Source organism: Paramormyrops kingsleyae, chromosome 21, assembly GCF_048594095.1.
Source record: "Paramormyrops kingsleyae isolate MSU_618 chromosome 21, PKINGS_0.4, whole genome shotgun sequence".
Lineage (NCBI taxonomy): Eukaryota > Metazoa > Chordata > Actinopteri > Osteoglossiformes > Mormyridae > Paramormyrops > Paramormyrops kingsleyae.
The window spans coordinates 4,918,326-4,940,530 of NC_132817.1; the positions used below are offsets into that span (position 1 = coordinate 4,918,326).

The following is a 22,205-nucleotide window of genomic DNA, read 5'->3' on the forward strand; positions in this document are numbered from 1 at the left end:
ATTATGCCCTATTATTATTATTATTGGATACGCCAGGCAACAAGAAGCCCGTGCCATTCACCCTTTTGCAGATCTCGTCTTTGTTTTGGGACATTAAAAGCCTTTATAGTACCACTGATGTGCCACTATAAATGCTGAGGAATTATTTTGTCCTTACTATGAAGTTTGGCATCTTAAACACTCGTCGGGAAATAGCTTGCAGCCTGTAGGCTACTCCGCAGCCGTCAATGTTTAAGCGAACTGACAAAACCATAATGTTTATTTTTAGGAAAAATAATTAAATCGTAATTAAATAAAAGAAATACAGCCTTTCCAGTCCCCCCCATTTTTTCCTTTGGATACACATAAATCTCATTATTAACCTTTAGTGCACTCAGTTGACGGAAATCCGTCATGGCGACGGAAAACTTTAATCCATGTATCCCAGACTTTAGAGCGTTAATACGCGATGATGCCTGATTTGTGGCCACCATTCTTCTACCTGTCGCTGAATGTTTTTATTCAACCCTTTATATGCTTGAATTGTATATGCTTACATTTTAACTGACTTGCCTGCCAATGACCCGAAAATAGTCTTGTTTGTCTCGTAACCGCGCGTGCTAACAAACAAGTAAATCAAACTGCGTCACAGCTGCTGTGAGACCGAATGCACAACTAACAAAGAATTTTCAGATCACCTTAAAAGCTTATAAAAACTAAAAATCCGAAACAAAACAAATTAAATCCGACAAAACGGAATTTGAGAAAAAATAAAGCCGATTTCATACGGCCCGAAAAAGGGTCCAAGTTAAAGCACCCACCCTAAATAATCCAGCTCCCCATCGCTCCTGTCACATTAAATCTGTGGCGCTGCAGCTGCATGTAGGCTAAGTGCGTTACACAGGCTTATTTTATTATTAGCTGTATCTCTTAACTATAATCTTACCTTGAAATGGAAATTGTCTTGAAATTACTCCAGAATCATACTAACGCGTCTTAACAAAATGGCGACTTTAAATTACTTTCGCTTACATTCACGGAAGGAAACGATCAGATGCGGAAGTGGTCTAAGCAATAGCTCCACCGCCGCCGAATTCTGTCGTAACACACATTCTGGAATTATATATATCTTAATTTAGGGTGACCAGATAATCCATGTCAGGGAGGACACATTGAGCTAGGACAGGATTTGTAAAATACCATTTCAATTAAAAGGACCTGGATCTCAGTTAAGCACCGAGTTCTTGCTGTGTGCTGATTGGTCAGTCTCCTATAATCATGCATATGCCACTAATGTTAATGTATAACAGCTGGATGAGTTTTTCAATCAAACCAGTCAGATGTGAGCTATTTAGCCAAACACAGGTACCTTTCAGTTTTAAAGTAGTTTGTAAAACCTGGAGTAGCTTAAAGTGTCCTCCCTGACATGGATTATCTGGTCAGCCTATTAATTATGATACATTACTTAAATCATTAACACACGGCCTTACTCACAATTTACTATTCCCGAAATAGGTTAGTTAAGCTGGAAAAGCAGATCTAAGGCTGACCATAATTTCCCTTTTCCCTTTCATAAATTTCATAAAATGACCCATTTGGGCATCTGCCATTTAGGAATGACGGTTATTTTTTGGTGACTATGCTTTATCAGACCAGATGGTGGCGCACTTCTTTCTACATTGTGGACCATGCATCTCTGGTTTAAGGCCTGTAATTATGCATGTCCTGTGTGGGGGATCCCCAGAGACAGCATCAGTGCAAACTGAGGACTGCCCTGACATTGACATACGCAGCACCATAAGTCTGATACGTTCTGCACAACCTGATGCTGAACCCCAAGTGTGAATATGAATCACAAATGGTGTATTTCTGTGAATACCATGTATTACATAAAAACACTAGGTAACACTTAACTTGGCAGGGCACAAATAATATATATTATACAATTGCTTATATATTAATTAACAACAAACTAAGTCTTAGTTACATATTGATCTCATGTTCATTCATCATTAATGAATCGTGACGCATGTTTTACCTCAAGCAGTTACTATATTTGTCACTATATCTGCTAATTCTGTAAACCTTTGTGAGCTACTGAAGGAACTCCCAAGGATCTGCTGTAGTGACTGAGTTATTACTAAGTATTTCTGTCCCGTCAAGTAAAGTGTCACCAAACTCTACTTCCCTGATTAATGTAAATCTCTTGTTTTTATATGAATTACGTTACACTTGGACAGCAGCTATGCATTTGGCCTTGAGGTTACTGACGTTTCCCAGGTTGCTGGAGATGCTGAGCTTTCTGCAGATGACAGACAAGCCATCCATCTGCTGGCTTTATCGTGGGATTTGCCAGGAGTCACAGAGGACACCGTCAGGCTGCCTGGGGCATTCGGCTGCATTCGAAGACATTTCATTGCGCATTTTAAACAGCCTCACTTAAATTGTGGTTGGCACAGTTCATGTGATATTGAAAATGTTCTGTCAGCTCATGCCAGCTATTACGAGAGGCGGATATAGGGCTCTAGAAGGAACAATCAGGCACACTTTGGTCCATTCAGAACTATTTTTTTAAAAGTGATACAAATTATGAAATATAAAGTGAGACAAAATCATTGAGTTTTGTTGATTCAGCGAGGTGAGTAGCTGACGACCCGGTGACACTGTCGTAGGGCCAAACCTAACTCACACCGGCACCATTCATCCATTTCCGTTGCCAACAGGTTCTCCCAAATCAAGGAAACTGAGATGCCTGTTGAAAGCTCTCTAGTAATAGGAGATTTTATTTTAAGGAATGTCAGAGTAGTACTTGTACTATATGGTGCACAATAAAGTACAAATTTATAGACAAGATATGTTTGAAGAGATGTTTGAAGGGGCGGCTGCTCAAAGTTAAAAAGGGGCACATAGAACCAGGTTGAATAACAACAACCAACATTCATCAAGAATCTAATGCGGAATCACATCATACTATATCACTGTCATGGGGTGGGACAATGCAAAGCTAACGTAGCCTATGTTTTACCTGATGGGGCACAGTGTTGCTGCTGCTCCTGCTGCTGATCGAGATGGACGGCAGGGCTGTGTTGATCTGAGACTGTAGACACTAAAAAGTCCATAGGAGAGATGGTAGCTGATTAAACAAGTGCTGTGAGATAATAATAAAATGCAAAGATTGGTGACAATGCTTGGAACCATAAGGCAACAGATTAGAAAAAGCTGTGGGAAATAAACTGAAACCGGAATATTAGTAGGGCAAAAAACTTTTTAGTGAAATATAAGCCCTCCAGAAAGGTAGGTGAAAGCCCTGTAACGTACTTTAAAATGAAATATGTTCCCTAAAACGGTGGACAGAGTTACAGACCCATGACACCCTTACCCAGTTAGCTAGCAGCTAATGACCACCACTACTTGTGCAGTTAATAAAAGGACAGGTAATGTTTCGTCGCGCTGTTGCACACTGTGCACACACAGCATGCTCATTTGTTTCAATTAGTCAGTTGCCACAAGACAACTTAACAACGTGTACATAATAACCTAACACTCCTGTGTGCTATAGACTATAGTGTGCGCAGTACACCCTACTTACTGGTTTTTGTTGCATCAGTCGGTGTGTTCCAATTCATTTCTGTGTTTCTCCTACAGCTCCGTACCGCCCAGTCAGCGAAAAATGTGCGTGCTCTTTGTAACCAGCGCGCTCTGCCGTCAAGGGTGAGCATTGGTTAATGGTCATCATGTGACTGATGCAAGCCAGATCCTTTTATTTACCAAAATTGTGATTAATAGTTAAATGTTATTGTTGAGGGGCACAGGCGGGACTCACACACACACATTAAAAAATAATAATAAAATGCCTCAAGAAAAGGGCACTTGGGGAACCCAAGAGGAAAGGGGCAGGTGCTCAAGCCCCCCCCCCGCCCCCCGCACGTGCCTGTTGGAGACTGAAACCGCTAGTGTAGTCATACAGCATACAATACTGACTAGCTGGAGAGCTGGTTGTAAGTCCATGCGGTCATTAAACAGGTAGGTCATTAAGTGAGCAGTGTCTATAAAATATAGCCTCTCTTTGGCCCACTTGTAGCTCCACTTGAGAAAATAAAGCATAGAGATAAGAAACCTGCCCCCTGGTACTCTGATCGTACACGTGAACTTAAGCAGGCACAAACTAGGGTGCAAATGGCTCTCAACCAAACTAGAAGCTTTCAGATCTGCCTGGACAAGCACTATAGTGACTGCTAGGTCTGTGTATCTCTACATACTAACAGAAGAGAACAAAAACAATCCTAAACTCCTATTTGAATCTATGTCAAGGATAACAGAATAGGATTTCGCCATCTTGTTCATTTGACTTTCTCTGTCGGCCCCTGGAGGATGGGCTCCCCCTTTGAGTCTGGTTCCTCCCAAGGTTTCTTCCTTCTAGGGAGTTTTTCCTTGCCACTGTCGTCTCTGACTTGCTCACTGGGACAGAATCCCGATGTCAGCTACAACAGCAACCAGAAAGTCAGAAATATTAGCAGATGATGTACTTGCACAGCTTGATGCAGCTATTCAGAGTGCATCATGCCTATCTTTGGCCATTGACGAGTCTACAGATGTAACTGACAATGCCCAGCTTTTGGTGTATGTGAGATTTTTTCACAAAGATAAGAAGGAGCTCTGTGAGGACCTGCTGGGTGTAACACCACTTGAAACACACACAAGAGGAGAGAACATATATGCAGCAGTAAAGGAGATGCTGAGAAAGAGGGGCATAGATATGAAGCGGGTTTCCTCTGTCACCACAGACGGTGCCTCTGCCATGGTGGGAAAGAGAGGGGGACTGTGCCCCGGATGAAAGAGGACAACCCAGATCTTATTGCTTACCACTGTCTCATCCATCAGAGTGTTCTGTGTGCCACTCTATCAGAACAATTTGCTGAAATAATGAACACAGTGATGAAACTCATCAACTTCCTTAGGGCATCCTCATCCCTTCAGCATCGCCTCCTGAGAGAATTCCTGGCAGATGTTGAGGCAGAGGCTAATGACCTGCTACTGCACACCAATGTGAGGCGGCTGAGTAAAGGCAACGCACTGGGACGTTTCTGGTCTGTTCGAAAAGAAATAGCAGCTTTCTTAGAGCAGGTCAAGAGTCAGAGAGCAACACAGTTTTCAATTTTTCTGCAAGATAAGCACAAGATGGAGATGGTTGCCATTTTGGTTGACATTACATCACATCTTAATGAGCTCAGTTTAAAACCAAAACAATTCAGTTGCTGATTTGATGACAGCTGCTCACTCTTTCCAGAGGAAGCTGGACATTTTCAAAGAAGATCTTGAAGGAGAGTGTGAACACTTCCCAAAACTGCAGGAACAGATCCAGGGTGAAAGAGATTTTTCTCCCTATTTTAACTTCATTAAGAAGCTGATTGGAAATTTCAGTAACAGGTTCAACAGTTTCTGCCTTGGGCAGCAGATCCTCCTGCTAAGCCAGAATCCTTTCCTCATCAGACACGTCAGAGGATTTTCGAAGGACATTCAAGTGGGCACATGCAGGATCTCTACAGCTTGAGCTCATTCATCTGCAAGGAAATGCTGCATTAAGAGAGCATTTTGAGACTCTGCTACTTTCTGGTTACAGACTATTTCTGAGAGTGTGTTCCCTGGTCTAACCAAAGTAGCACTGCATGCCTTGACTATGTTTGGATCGACTTACAGCTGTGTCAGCTTTTTCCACTATGAACATGATCAAAAACAAGTACCGTTCTAGGCTCAACAATGAACACCTACATATCTGCATGAGAATGGCACTAACTCCATTCCAACCAAGATCTAAATTACTGGCAGGGCAGCCACATGCCCATTTCTCTCATTAAGAAAAGGAAAAAAAAAAGAAGAATTAAAAGAGGAAAGTTCAAAGAAAAATGTTCAAAGCTCTGTTTGCATTTCCCCCCCTAAAAAGCCCTTTTTTCTGAAGATGTGGACGGTTTTTTACTTGAAAAGTAAGCCCTCAATTGTTTTTAGGCTGGGACCTCCTTATTTTAAGAACAAAGAAGAGAAAATGTTAAGTCAATGCTGTGTTTGCATTTTTTAGTTATTGTTTTCTGAGTTGACTTTTTTACTTTACTAGGCCTTCAATTCTTCAGGTTGGGACCTCTTTAATTTAAGAGAAAAAGGAGGTATTCCACTCTGCACTTTTAAAATGTATTTTATTATGAGGTTTCTGTTTTCTTTAATCTGAAATAAAGGCCTTGAATTTATTTGCTATGAGGGGAAGGCTATAAGACACAAGACGACCTTCGGTTCGGACCTTCTGCTTGGACGAAATTTAATAACTGGACCTCAGTGACTTTTAATTGAATACCCCTGATCTAAGGTCTTCAGTACAATATCAACCTCTGCATGATCAGAGAGAATTACATTTCCAGTACAAGCACTCTGAATACTGCTAACAAAACCCATAGAGATCAATATATAATCCATTGGGAATGTGGGTGGGAAACAAATGCAGTCTTTTTTTCAAAGGATGGAGTGTTCACCTAAAACCTAATAGGCTGAGATCCTCCAACATCATATCAGTGACTCTGTGTGTCAGAGGAGTGCCCTGCCTGTCAGAGGAGTGTCCTGTCTGTCATAGGAGTGCCCTGTCTGTCATAGGAGTGTCCTGTCTGTTAGAGGAGCGCCCTGCCTGTCAGAGGAGTGTCCTGTCTGTCATAGGAGTGCCCTGTCTGTCATAGGAGTGCCCTGTCTGTCATAGGAGCGCCCTGTCTGTTAGAGGAGTGTCCTGTCTGTCATAGGAGCGCCCTGTCTGTTAGAGGAGCGCCCTGTCTGTTAGAGGAGTGTCCTGTCTGTCAGAGGAGTGTCCTGTCTGTCATAGGAGTGCCCTGTCTGTCATAGGAGTGTCCTGTCTGTCATAGGAGCGCCCTGTCTGTCATAGGAGCGCCCTGTCTGTCAGAGGAGTGCCCTGTCTGTCATAGGAGTGTCCTGTCTGTCATAGGAGCGCCCTGTCTGTTAGAGGAGCGCCCTGTCTCTCAGAGGAGTGTCCTGTCTGTCAGAGGAGTGCCCTGTCTGTCATAGGAGTGCCCTGTCTGTCATAGGAGTGTCCTGTCTGTCATAGGAGCGCCCTGTCTGTTAGAGGAGTGTCCTGTCTGTCAGAGGAGTGTCCTGTCTGTCATAGGAGTGCCCTGTCTGTCATAGGAGTGCCCTGTCTGTCATAGGAGTGCCCTGTCTGTCAGAGGAGTGCCCTGCCTGTCCCGAGGGTATCAGTGATTGTGCGTGTCAGAGGAGTGCTCTACCTGTGCTGAAACTCTTGATGCAAACAAGCTTGTTCACAGTCAGCTTTAATGTCCCATCTAAAATTAACATACCGATATGAAAGGTTTAGTAACACTGTCACCACCTCCGTAGCCAGGAACCCTTTTACTGTTATGTTATGGTCTAACTATAGACCCAAAGAGACATGCATGCCAGTGGGCTGTAACAGTCATTGTACCATAAACCACAATGTTCTTCACATTGTGACCCTGACAGGGTTCCTGTCTTACTCAGGTGTTACTCCCATGATCACTATTATATTTCATTAAACATAAATATTACTTAATGCCATGTTTTTGAGAATATGGATTTTTGGAAAATACTGTCACTCCAGCTAGTTAATACAAACCTAGATGCTATCAGACCGACAACGATGTATTATCCAAGCAGGGATGGGGATGGGGGGGGGGGACGATAAATATTTCTGAGAGCAGAGGGGGGTGTCCATGATATATTTTGCCAATCGGCTACTGGACATGCATGATAGTGATAAATTATTCTGAGCAGGGAGAGACAGAGACCAAAAAATCTAAACTTTATTTAAGAATATTCAGAAAATGGCACTCTATAGATTTCCTGAGAAACAGAAGCAGCACCACTAGGTGGCAGCAGAGGACGGCGTCCAGGGAATACAATTAAATGCCCAATGGTCCGGCGCGTTCTTGTGTCGCGTGGCCTTGAAAAAAGCCACAAGGAGAACGAAGTCAACCATCAGCCCGCCGCTAGTGTAAACGTTTCAGCCCTGGATCAAAAAACTAAATTGTAAAAATACATGTAAATCAAAAGAACCTGTGAGCTTGTTTCCAATTAAATCTTGCACAGTCCTTTAATATTGTACTTCAAAATCACAGAATAGTGATAATATTTTATGTAATGAAATCAGTCAAATCTGCTGCTGTGCTGTTTAAACAGCACCGAAAATCACCACAAAATGGTAAGATTACAGGTGAATTTCTCCCCATACTGTAAATCAGAAAAACAGAAATCTTAGTTTAGGTACCTTGAAAAAATTCAATTTATAGAAACGAAAGATCTATTATTAACTTGATATTATAGTCAGTTGTTGACACCAGCATTTGCATCGAGTGGGCTGCTTCGTTTGATGTACATGAACCTTTCCATTGTTGTTTTTTTGCTATAGTAAATGCTGTTTTGCACATTAGGGAATCTGTGCACTAACTGGCGTGTTTCTATAGGTTATGTTCCTCTAGTGAAACGCAGGTTGCCCAATGCAAGACCTGTGTCTCCCAAGCATTTGTTTCCTGTCTCCAGTGAGATGGCAGTAGTTTTCTCAATGTGCAATACTGACTGCCGAGTGTGATATCTGTCTCACTAATGGCCATCAATTGATTTGAATCTTGTACTTTTGCATTTTATTTTGCACAATTGTATCATCATTCTTTTATTTTTATTCCTTGTTTGATTCTTTTTTTTTACTTTAATTGTATATGAAATGTAGATTTGTACGGTAACATAAGGATTCGCTTTAATTGAATGTGCTGCCCTCTGTCTTTATAATCCCAAAGGACCAGCCAGTAGCAGTAATGGAGGTCATTGGATGAAATGCCGCACCGGGCCGCCACCATCTGTCCCCCTGACCCTGTCTCCCGCCACTGGATGTGCTCCCATCCCGGTGGGAACCAGCAGGGGTGAGCCCAGCGCAGGATGCCGTAGATATACGACGCGAGGCCAGGACGAAAAAAGAAATGTAAAAGACGGAAGGGGCCTTTTACCAAAAACTTAAGGAAGCTATTATACTGCAGTAACGCCAAATTAGGGAACCCCTTCGAGTCAACCCAAGCAGGCAGCAAGATCCCGTGCGATGATCTGACCCAAAATGACAACGAGATTGCTACCATCCTGCATCAAGCCCCGTCAATGTCACAGCCTGAGCTGCGCTCACCAGCCTTGTCATCCACTTCCTTTTTATGTCCGTCGTCTGTCCCATCCTCTTTTGCTTCCTCTCCACCTCTTTCTCCATCTGTTTTTATGGACTCTCCTCCTCCGTCCCCATGTGTAGCCTTACCTGTGAGCCCAGCTCCAGGCCCGTCTTCAGTTCCAGTCAGTGTTCATCCCACCCCTCTGTGTCAGGTTCCGGCGCAGGATACAGACCCCTCATCTCAGCTATTTATATCCCCTTCTGTCGTAACTGAAAAAATGGAAATATTCAATTGGTTGCAAAAGTACTATTTAGACCAGTGGCGTGCACAGACATTTTGGGGGGCAAGTGCTCCAGGGGGAAAAAAGGGCACTTTTTTCATATGTGGAAAACCTTTTCTTTTTATAATAAAAAAAACGCACAGGTTAAATGCAATTTCACTTTTATTTCAAAACATTCTCTAAAAATAGACCAAAATGTATGAGAACGAATAAGACTGACTGTGGTCATTACAAGAACAGGGCAGAATGGTCGTTTTCACAGGCAATTGGGAACTGCCTATTTTTCCTTTAGCAAATTAATGTGTTAATGTTGCCAATATGTTACACCAAAAAAAATTAACATGTCTAACCAGTGCTTCTCAAAACTTTTAACATGCACCCCCAACACCGTACCCTTCAAACTACCAATAACAACGTCACTGTTCTGTCACAATCAGGTCACAACACAGTGCGTAAATGTCTGCGAGCATCGCTGAGTCAGTAACAACCAGTTAGGCTAAAGACTGCATCTTTAGACAGTTGGACGGTGTTCTAACTTTCTCACAGGAGACACCTACTAAAGACAGTCAAAGACATTAATTTCAATCTTACCAAAGTAGGACAGTAGTTGACGTTAGTTATGGAAAGGCTAATCCACAAAAACGGAGAAACGTCCATAATTCTATTATTCATAATCATGTCAAGGTTTTAGGTTTTTCTGCAGTTCCATCTCTAAAAAGTGTGATGTCTTCCCGTCACTGACTTCAGTTTGAAAACTTTGTATTTATTCACAGATTTCCGTGAGATCATCCTAAAATTTGTAACGAAAAATGGGCTCAAAAGAGCCCTCTGCCTAACGGCATGTAGCCTATAGCATAACGTGATATTTTCAATAGTGTATGCAAAAAGGTCGGAATTGATGGAGAGTGGGGTTGCCTAAATGGTTTAGGTTACATTTTAAATGTGTCGTTTTTTTGTTTATCCATATGGATGGATGGAGGGGGCAAGCTGGCAAAGTTTGTCATGTGCAGTTTCTGACAGGCTACTTCACAACAAAACAATTGCAGGTTGGTCTTAGAGGGCAAACAGAATAATTTCACTCGATTCATGGGTTACCTGACTGGTTGGGAAGGGAAAGAGCTGCCGTGTTGTCCGCCGTGGCTCCCAGTAGCTATAGTTAGCCTACTATGCCTACTCCAAGTAGTCCTATGTCATGCCGCTGCTACACGCCTCACAACAAATGAACTGCAAGCGTGTTCACGTGACACGGTGACAGTGAAAAAGCGACAGGGTTCGGGTGTCTTTGAAGAAGGGGCACAAATCAAGCCATTATTTTCACACCTTTTTAAATCGCGCAGCTTTAAAAAAAAAATAAAAATCACGTCTTTCAAAAGGGCACTTTTTTGGACTGAGGGCAAAAGGGCAAGTGCTTCAGCACCACCTCGTCTCTATCTGTGCACGCCAGTGGTCCTATGTCATGCCGCTGCTACACGCCTCACAACAAATGAACTGCAAGCGTGTTCACGTGACACGGTGACAGTGAAAAAGCGACAGGGTTCGGGTGTCTTTGAAGAAGGGGCACAAATCAAGCCATTATTTTCACACCTTTTTAAATCGCGCAGCTTTAAAAAAAATAAATAAATCACGTCTTTCAAAAGGGCACTTTTTTGGACTGAGGGCAAAAGGGCAAGTGCTTCAGCACCACCTCGTCTCTATCTGTGCACGCCAGTGATACTTATGAACCATTTGATGTATTTTTTGACTCCACTAGATGGTGCTGTCTGTTCAAAAAAGGGTTCAAAGCATGCCCCAAAGCAAGCCAAGAGCACCATCTAGTGAGGTCAAAAAATGCAGCAAACGGTTCATTTGCTTCATTTGCCCATCACTAATAACTAGGCCATTTGATACCATGCCAACCTCAATGTCTTCTTGACATCACTATGTTATGGCAGAAACTAGACTTATAATTTCCCTTTTCCCTTTCATAAATCTCACTTAGGAATGACGGTTATTTTTTGGTATTTCTGCCCCATCAAGTAAAGTGTCACCAAACTCTACTTCCCTGATTAATGTAAATCTCTGGTTTTTATATGAATTACGTTACACTTGGACAGCAGCTATGCATTTGGCCTTGAGGTTACTGACATTTCCCAGGTTGCCGGAGATGCTGAGCTTTCTGCAGATGACAGACAAGCTGTCCGTCTGCTGGCTTTGTTGTAGGATTTGCCAGGAGTCACAGAGGAGAATCGCAGGTGGCTGCACAAGCGGCTTCTCCTCCAAGCTGTAAATTGTGTTTCTGCAGCAGGTCACTTGCAGCTCCTAAGCTCTGACCTTCTTTCCCAACACACAGATAAAATATTTGTGCTTCTTTGGATGAAGGGGTTCATTATAACAATATAAAACATTTTCTTTTTTTTTTTACCCGTCCTGTCCGGCAGTTTAGCAAGCAGGATGTTAGTCTGGGTGCTTTTTTGTGCCAACACTTTTATTTTGCTAAGTGGAGCTTCGGATTAAGCTCCTCTTGCTACTTGAGATATACTCTTTATTCACCATTTTAGATTATTGCGCCATTAAGCTGGAGCCGACAGGGAAAGTTAACTGAAATAGGAGAGATAAAGAGAGGAAGAGAGGAGGGACAGAAAGACGAGAGGGAAAAAGAGAGAAAGAGAAGAGAGACAGAAGAAAGAAGTAGAAGAAGAAAAAAAGGGGGGGGGGTCAGATAGAGAGAGAAAAACAGGGAAAGAAAAATAATACATGACAACAAGTAGAGCCAAAGGAGAGAGTAACAAAGGGAAGCTTCTGTATCTTAGTGCTGGACATTGTATCATCACACCAGCTGCTGTATCTGAAAAACAAGATCCAGGTGCATAAAAAGTATACATACAAAGAGACCAATGGTAACATTATGACAGAGAATAAGCTTGTGCCAGTATCTGCTTCTGGAATTAAATACATTAATACCAAAGAAAAAAAACATAAGCAGACCAACAGGAACACGGTCTGGATATCGCCGCACCAGTATCTGCATCTGAGAAGAAAGGATGGAGGCCACACACACACACACACACACACACACACACATACACACACACACACACACACACACACACACACACAGACAAGAAGGAGAGAGAGGGATAAAATAGGGCAAGAAAGCCCTGGGCTATCTTGTATGTTCGTGTGTGTGTGTGTGTGTGTGTGTATATATTTGTGTGCGGTGAGTGTATGTATGAGTCCTCAGGTTAACATGGAATGATTCCCAATGAGTGTGCGAGGCCACAACAACGGCCAGGAGAGCCCCGAGCTATAATGGACCGAGCCTCCCACCACCGGAGGGCTGCACGTCCGCCCAAGGAGGCAGAGGGGGGAGGCACCGGGGGCCCCTCACTGGCGAGCATGAGCCAGGAGCCCCACGGGGGGCCCACCAGCCTCGGGCAGACCTGCACTCCCCCAAGAACCCCCACCTGGGGGACCAGGGGGACGCCCTGAGAGCCACCAGGCACCCCCGCCCCTGGCTGCCACGACCCCCCCAACCCTCCCTCCTGGCAGCAGATGCCCTGGACTTGCCCAGTGAATGACCCCAGAGGATGTTCCCCACCCCCCCAGATCGCAGGCGAGCGGGCACCCCGCTGGAGACCGGCAGTGCCCCATAGATGCAGCCGCCCCCCCGAGCCCACTGGCCAGCGCCCGCCACCCCCCCCACACCCAGGACCCCCCACCAAGTCCGCCCCCCATCCACCTTGATCATTGATGGTGTACGTCTGTGAACTAAGGTGTCGTTAAAATATGGGGGAGCATATGGGAAAGAAATACCCCAGCTAGAGCTGTGGTCCTCCCCAACCGGCCCGCCCAAGCCCTCAGTGTCTAAAGTGGAGTTAAAATAGAGGGGAAGGGAGCTGCGCAGTCCAGCTGCGGGCTGCCAAAGCAGCCGACCCAGGACCTGCACAGCTCCCCTCGCTCTCCAAGGCCCTATGTGAAAGAATGGTGTGACATGGATGTATGTCTAAAATGCAATTAAAATAATGAGGGGGGGTGAGTGGCTAATCATCCCCCCCTACCCTCTGTGTGGTGTGGTGTGATGTCTAATGTGTAGTTAAAAGAGATGGGGGGTGAATAGCTGATCACCCCCCATTACATATGTGTGGTGTAAGTGGGTGTGGGCTGGGGGGGGGGCCGAGGGGGAATAGGTGATAACGCAGCAGGGCAGCGGGCATCAGGCACGACACGCCCGGGTGCACAGTACCAACACCCACGGGGGCGCCACCGTCCCCCGCCGCAGCACCCCCACCCCGGTATCTGGAGTCTCATCTGCGCAGGCCTTGCCGATGTGCCACTCTCACACAGACACCCACATTCACCAGACAGACTGACAGGGGACCTGTACCTTCTGTGCCCTGCCCCGGTGCCCACCCCCAAGACGCCAGCATGCCCAGGGGCTCCCAGAGCGACATTTTCACCTCGAAAGAGATTTATGACCTTTTTATAGAATATGAAGTGATTATTTTGATCTATCCTAATATACACAGGTGCCACTAAAGTTATATACAAATGCATTTTCATTATGTATGTCACTTCCTGTGAAAATGTAGCTGATTAGTGTGGCCACTGCTGAGAGAGACTGATGTTAATCCTCTGCTTTTTCTAAGAAAGTCAGTATCCGTGTCTAATCCAAAGGTACGGCCATATTCTTCTATACCTCTGCTACGTTAAAAATTGGTAAAATGAACAATAATTTTGTCTCATATCTTAATATCCTTTTAACAAAAGAGATGTGAAGTGTTCTTAACTCTTGGCTTTGTCAAAAGGTAAGTACTGCAAATTAAATGTGATACAAGAGGCCTTATTTAATTGGCACATGGTTTAAGACAAGCATTCTCATATTTTTCATAATTATATATCATTATCACAGGTTATCCTGGAGCAAATTATTTGGCCGTGAAAAAGCAGAAGTGGCCAAGAAACATTTTCACCAGGATCACTTGGGGACCCAAATAAGCAGCCTTTGCATGGAAGGGTGACTGTGCTTCCTCTGTAGGGGGAAGAGTAACACATGATTAATCAGAACTTGTCATTTAGAAATAACTGTGAAAGACGTCTTCCTGCCTATAATGAAGCTACTACAGTTACTGTTTAGTTTGTTTAAATGATAATGATGTAACACACTGGCCATTTCCATATGTGATGGAAAGAGAAACGCTTTATTTTGATTTGCTTTGAATGTATGAAAATACTGAGCTAGTTGTGTCAGTAGTTATTAGTTAGTCTGGCCTGAGCAGGCAACAAGCTCGGCCTAAATAGGTTTCTTTTTTTGCAATTATCAAAAGAATAATATACAATAATACACAATTTTAGCTCAGCATTTTAGTCAAAATACAGTAAAGTTTTTTTTAAATTGATGAATGCTCTTGCCAGAATGTTTAAACAAATGTAAATATTTACACAGCATTATTTTTCCAGCACATAATTTCCCATTCAAACACAGGCAGTGCTTTTCCATCCATTTTCATGGCTGCAAAGTGACCCAGCTGTGACTGGCAGGTCAACTGGAGCCAGTGAGTTTGAATCCAGTTGATGTCACAATCCTTTATTGCCCCCATATAGGTTTAACCGGGAAGGTCTTGTAGACTCACCCCCAATTGAACAGGTGCGCGGCATCTATATAGACAGGGGGGGGGGGGAGAAACAAACAAACCGCCAGCAGTGGGCGCAGCGCCGATTTCTGCTCTCTCAGGTTGCACCTTATCTCAGGGCTCTCAAGTTTAATTTCCACCGAGTTGGCATTTCACCTTAAGGAGTTTAGTTAATTTTTTATATTATCCTTTCCCGTGTTTTAATAGGGGTGACAGAGACATTTGGCCGTTTGCTAATTAGCTTGTCGGTTTTCGGGTACGGCAGTTCACTGTTAGGAAAACGTTATTCCTGCTTGTATTTTGGCTATTGAATCTATTGTATGTTACTAATGTGATTCATTATTTTTTGTTTCCAACTCCATTTTTTGTTTTGCTTTCTCAGTTGTCTGCAGTTAAACGGTTATTATATATGCCGATTTAGTCTAATAGTGCGTTATGTTCAATTGTAAAATTAAAGTGAATTTATTTCCCCATAGAGTTGCTGTTTAATTATGTTACTCCGCTATGCTTTGGGCACCGATGAATCCGGACATTAACAGGATAGAGTAGAAGGCCTTTATTGTCATCGTAGAGAGGAAAATACAATATATACATAAATTATATAGAATGTACATATACAGGGGAGCGGGTTACCTTATGCCCCCTCCCCAGCAGGATTACATTGTTGTATTTTAGTCAGAGAGAAAAAAACTTATCTAACATCAGTCACACTTCAGAGTAAAAAGGATTATACATGTTAAAAAACAGATTTACCGTGGAGAAGCGGCAACACAAACTGTGATACAGTAAAAATGATTCCTCCAGTGCGCAGTGAGCTATCGCAGCCTGCACCACGACACTGAGCGTCTAATGTGATCCTCAGACTCAAAATCCTCAAACCCAAAATGCCCAAATGGTTCGCTGCTTCGATAAACCATAAACTCTGGATAGAGGGGCTCAGTGAATGAGGTGCTGATCCTGTGCAGGAGGGTCAGTCCATCAGAGGAGACTCTGTAGAAGGACAGAATACCAGCCTCCCAGTCCAGATACACTCCTACTCTGCGGGAGCCTGAGGGCTGTATGGGCATGATAATCCCTCTATTTCTGTAACAGAGACAGTATTTATCAGGACAACACTGCAGACTCCATAACTTGTTATGATCACAGTCCATCCCTCCTTTCCTCCTGATCTCTTTATAAGTCACTCCTATCTCGGCTACATCTCCATCCCACTCAGCCTCCCAGTAACAGCGGCCAGTCAGACTCTCTCTGCACAGGACTGGCCAGTTATCAAAGTTCTCCCGACTATGACAACCTGGCCCCTCCTTTCTCCACCACACCCATGTCACCTTCCTGTTCCCCTCTGAGAAAGACAGGCGTTTGTGTGCTGTGTTGGGGTCCAGTGTCAGCTGCCAGGAGTCTGTAGGAAGGAGGAAGAGCGATTAATACCATCAGGCAGACCAGCATCTCCGCCATTTAATCACTGTCACACCTCACACACTGACACAGAACTCGCCCCGATACACATCTTATCCCCAATATACTCCTGTAGCCCCCGCGCTGTGTGAGAGACGCAGCACTGACAGACTCGCTTGGGACCGCAATGCACTTTAGTCTGTGTTTTATTTTGCTGTACAACAGGAAAACAGCAGAGCTTCCCCTGATGAAACGGGAATTCAGGTCTGTTTAATACCTCAGGAAATGTCGGCTGGCGGCGGGAAGAGCCGCCAAAATGCTGCGCGCTAAACTAACAGGCTTAATTAGGGTAAATAAAATTACAGAGTAACGACATTCATCAGACATACTCACCACAAACATATTTACCACAAAATTCGACACTAGAGATTAATTCTTAAAGGGAGTGTCTTTACTTTAAAACATGAACGTCCATCAAAGCGATTAGGACACAAACATCTTCCCAGCAACGATAACCGCAGACTGAGCAGAGGCCGGTATCACTGCCGGTTAGGGGGAGAGTACGGGTGCCATCATAGGACAATATTAACCAATCTCAAAAAGGAAACGCGTACACTCACCGCATGCGCAAAAAGAACAAACGTGAAGTGTGAAATTGTGTGAAGACGCCCAGCTATATCAAAACGTATTTTTTTTGTTTATTGAATTTTCAAACTAGTCACAAAAAACATATCCAATACAACATTAAGAAATTAAATTTACAAACACCACTAAAGATTTTAACCCCCGCAAGGGCCTTGTGTTCCGGCAGGAAACTTTTTGATAGCTGTCAGAGCGAAAATGAGCAGTGATACCAATCTATCCTGGGGAGGGAAAGTCCCCCACTATCCCTGGCAGCATCATTTAGTGCAATTATACAGGATTTTGTTCTCTTGCCATATGGATGCTTCAGCACATTTATTTAATTCCTTTGAAAGTTGTGTAGGAAGGGTGTGGGGGGGCATATGAGCTGTGTAGTTTACTTTGAGTATTATTATCATATTTATTAGGCAGGATTAATTTAATTAAGTTATTTTCAGTTTCCTCCAATTAAGTAGCAGGTTCAACATCTTGTATAACAGGCTGGAGATTAGCTTGCATCATTTCTGTAATGTCTGGTATAAAGAAATCAGACTTTCCATTGCAGTATTAGGGAGGGACCCCTTTTCCAGAGCATTACCAAAGAGTAATAGCAGTCTAGCAGCTAAGATATCACAGAAGGTTTTATAAAAATCAGATTAGTAACCATCATCTCCAGAGGCCCGACCTGGTCTAAGGTCCATAATATCATCCTTAGTCTCCTGTAATGTTATGTCTCATTCCACTAAATCTCTACTGCTTGGAGACAGACAAGGCACCTCAGCTGATGAAAAGAACTGGTCGTATTGGTCTGTAAAGCCCTCTGCCTGGGATGGATATAGGTTACGATAAAATTCCCTGAAAACCTCACTGATACACTTTTTCCCTGTACTTAGTTCCCTCTGACTGTTAAATATAGATGGGATGATATTTTGGACACTAAGCTGTTTATCCCTAAATGTGAGCAATTTACTGGCCCTTTCTCCATGTTCATAGTATTGCGGTTTGGTGCAGAACAGGGCAAATTCAGCTTTCTTTTGGATAATGGAATTCATGTGGAATCTTAGGTTATTCACTTTACTTAAAATAATTTGGTCTGGTTTTTTTACATATTCTGTTTGAAGTTCTATCATTTGTCATTCTATCTTAAGTTTTTAACTGTCGGGTTTTTTCCGGTATGAGCAATATTGGATTAACCGTCCCCTATAAACTCTCCTGAGATCATCCCCGGTAACGCCAGAGTCCAAGACAGAGCCTTCATTATGTAGCCAATATTCTCCTATGGCTGTTCTCATGAACTTACAGACCGGCTCATTTAGTAAGAGTGAGTTATTAAATGGCCATCGTATAGCTCTCTCCTCATCATCTAAGGTGGTCAGTACAATATCAACCTCTGCATGATCAGAGAGAATAACATTTCCATTTAATATCGCTAATAAGGTCCTTAGAGATCAATATATAATCAATTCTGGAGTAAGAGGCATGTGGGTGGGAAACGAATGCAGAGTCTTTTTCCAAAGCATGGAGGATTCGCCTGATATCTATTAGGCTGCACTTCTCCAACATCGTATCAGTTCCACAAAAGGTGGTGAATGTGGTACAAACTGTACAACAACCAATCTCTCCAACCACAAAAACACGACGTCCAAAGGTTTTATCTTGCATTTATAAGGGTTTCTAAGAGCTGACAGGATTCCAAACCTCTGATGCTCCTCCCCGCTTGGAGTCACTGGGTTTTACTTTGATGAGAAAAGCTCTGAAATCTCAGTATTATCTGTCCCATCACTGCCTTTCCCTGTCAACATCCGATTAAAAAAACAGCAACGTGACTGTAAAATGTGACGCGTTGAGAAGTAGAAATGTAGCAGAGTAGAAAGTATATTTGCTGTAAGTCAGAGTAAAATTCAGAAGTGTCCAACTTAAGACCAGATATATGAAAAATGTACTTAAGTACAGTACTGAAGTAACTGTACAGTGAGTTCTTGAACTTAATCCGTTCTGGACTCCCGATCGAATCCTATAAAGTTTGAGTTCTGATGAAATTTTTCCCATAAGAAATAATGGAAAACCAATTAATTGGTTCCTGGCCCCCCAAAATTACACCTCTCTCTCTCTCTCTCTCTCTCTCTCTCTCTCTATATATATATATATATATATATATATATATACACACACACACACACACACACACACACACACACACACACACCTAAAGGATTATTAGGAACACCTGTTCAATTTCTCATTAATGCAATTATCCAATCAACCAATCACATGGCAGTTGCTTCAATGCATTTAGGGGTGTGGTCCTGGTCAAGACAATCTCCTGAACTCCAAACTGAATGTCAGAATGGGAAAGAAAGGTGATTTAAGCAATTTTAAGCGTGGCATGGTTGTTGGTGCCAGACGGGCCGGTCTGAGTATTTCACAATCCGCTCAGTTACTGGGATTTTCACGCACAACCATTTCTAGGGTTTACAAAGAATGGTGTGCAAAGGGAAAAACATCCAGTCCTGTGGGCGAAAATGCCTTGTTGATGCTAGAGGTCAGAGGAGAATGGGCCGACTGATTCAAGCTGATAGAAGAGCAACTTTGACTGAAATAACCACTCGTTACAACCGAGGTATGCAGCAAAGCATTTGTGAAGCCACAACACGCACAACCTTGAGGCGGATGGGCTACAACAGCAGAAGACCCCACCAGGTACCACTCATCTCCACTACAAACAGGAAAAAGAGGCTACAATTTGCACAAGCTCACCAAAATTGGACAGTTGAAGACTGGTCTGATGAGTCTCAATTTTTGTTGAGACATTCAAATGGTAGGGTCAGAATTTGGCGTAAACAGAATGAGAACATGGATCCATCATGCCTTGATACCACTGTGCAGGCTGGTGGTGGTGGTGTAATGGTGTGGGGGATGTTTTCTTGGCACACTTTAGGCCCCTTAGTGCCAATTGGGCATTGTTTAAATGCCACGGCCTACCTGAGCATTGTTTCTGACCATGTCCATCCCTTTATGACCACCATGTACCCATCCTCTGATGGCTACTTCCAGCAGGATAATGCACCATGTCACAAAGCTCGAATCATTTCAAATTGGTTTCTTGAACATGACAATGAGTTCACTACTAAAATGGCCCCCACAGTCACCAGATCTCAACCCAATAGAGCATCTTTGGGATGTGGTGGAACGGGAGCTTCGTGCCCTGGATGTGCATCCCACAAATCTCCATCAACTGCAAGATGCTATCCTATCAATATGGGCCAACATTTCTAAAGAATGCTTTCAGCACCTTGTTGAATCAATGCCACGTAGAATTAAGGCAGTTCTGAAGGCGAAAGGGGGTCAAACACCGTATTAGTATGGTGTTCCTAATAATCCTTTAGGTGAGTGTATGTATATATATTAGCATTTAAACATAAAATGAACAGGATAAAACTAGAATAGCATTTTTTTCTTAATGGCTTCCAAAACGATAAAGATCTTATCCCAACATTATCCCTGTCCTGCCCCGATCGTCTGTGTGCCACGCCCCCTCGTTAACCTCGTGTGGAATCCCCATGTGATCAGCTGTTTCTGGTTGTTGTCATTAGTCCTCTGTATTAAGTCTGCGTTTCAGTTTGTTTCCCCAGTCATGGCGTTCGACTTGCTTACAGCGCTGGCTTAAATCAACGCATTCTGATCCTGACGCAATGCATTACGGTTAGATGCATTGCGACCTCTCACCCGGCTGCACAAACTGGAACCGCCACCGTGATGACACACCGTTGCCCTTATTGGCTGAAGAGTTTAGTTACACGCATGACGTTTGTATCCCAGGCAGTTCCGATGCGTAATCTGCTATTTCTCCCGAATATCACGTAAAGCAGTGAGAATTGGTTTTCAGTTAATTTACCTGGTAAAATAAAGTTTAAATAAATGACATAAATGCTCTAATAGTACACGTAAGTTAGTGGTTTATTTATTGTAAGTTACTGTAATGTTGTGCTGCTTTATTTGGTTAATCGTCCAGTCCGTGAAGAAGGCATTCAAGTAAGAATTGCATTGTAGTATGACTCATTTCCTGGCGCGTACAATTTATATTAGGCCAGCGTTCACGGTTCAACTTCTGATATTCAGATCGAGTTCTAGGTCAAACTGGTTTGTTCGACTTTCAAGAAAATCGAGTTCTAGTGAGTTTGAGAACCGAGGTACCACTGTACTTTGTTAGTTTCCACCACTGGACACTGTAATATATAGAATTTCATATCAGCACATGAAATCTGGTGCGTGACCGTCGTTCACTCTTGCCAGAGTGAACAATGCTCACGTTCATGTTCATTAGCTGCAAACTGATGTGTTCAGTTCACCGTCCACCAAAAATATGAGTGCCTTCAAAGAAGGGCAGTTGTGTAGGGCATTCATGTACAACACTGAATGGAGAATTAATGGTTTAAAAAAAACTTACATTTCTGTACGCCTGGTCTGGTCCGGCACTCTCCACTGTGGTCCACACTATAGGAGAAGCAGAATGACATAAAACAGGTATATTCATTTATTAAATAATTGTATCTTTCTCACATACATGTGTCTGTAGCAGGGACAGGCACACACTCTGTACTCACTTCAGCTTCTCCAGTTTACAGCTGGGATCCTCCAGTAGAGCAGAGAGCAGCTTCACTCCTGAGTCTCCTAGGTGATTGAAGCTCAGATCCAGCTCTCTCAGGTGTGAGGGGTTTGACCTCAGAGCTGAAGCCAGAGAACAACAGCCTTCCTCTGTGATTCTACACCCTGACAGCCTGCAGAGAGCAGAAAAAACTCAGATAAAGAAGATCACCTCACCATTACAAGCATAACATTTAAGTAAATGTGACTCATATTTACAATACAACCACTTTCAATATTTAGAGTTTACAGTGCAGAATACCCAGTAATAGTGACCTCAGATTCTCCAGTTTACAGTGGGAAATTCCCAGTAATGCTGACCACAGTGTTACGTCCGTACAGGTATGTGTGTGTGTCCATTCTTTCTCTCCTTTAGATCCCATTCCGTCAAGCTGCTGATTCCGGTTCCGCATTTTCCATCTCTCACCACAAAAGTCGTGCCAAAACTGAATGGACTGGCTATCATCGCCTCGTTCCTGTTTCCCGCCTCTCCAGCCCCGGATT

At 43.3% G+C, this 22,205-nt stretch overlaps 2 protein-coding genes across 4 annotated transcripts in view; both read right to left on the minus strand.

Annotated features, from left to right (window-relative positions):
- Positions 1 to 1,185, minus strand: part of LOC140581466 (protein NLRC3-like) — a 114,058-nt gene extending 112,873 nt beyond the window's left edge. Inside the window, exon 1 of the mRNA XM_072704146.1 lies at positions 926 to 1,185. The gene's annotated coding sequence lies outside the window, so the exon portion shown is untranslated. The remainder of the gene's footprint in view (positions 1 to 925) is intronic.
- The window catches only part of LOC111842958 (NACHT, LRR and PYD domains-containing protein 6-like), a 108,205-nt gene that overhangs the window by 62,256 nt on the left and 23,744 nt on the right, over positions 1 to 22,205 (minus strand). For 2 of the 3 annotated variants that reach the window (XM_072704153.1, XM_072704154.1), the window contains exons 12-13: positions 21,662 to 21,835; positions 21,505 to 21,551 (exon numbers count right to left, since the gene is read on the minus strand). In XM_072704153.1, coding sequence (XP_072560254.1) covers positions 21,505 to 21,551; positions 21,662 to 21,835 — 221 coding nt within the window. Of the gene's footprint in view, positions 1 to 15,582; positions 16,441 to 21,504; positions 21,552 to 21,661; positions 21,836 to 22,205 lie in introns of those variants that run through there. The other variant, XM_072704152.1, reaches the window with a different exon arrangement.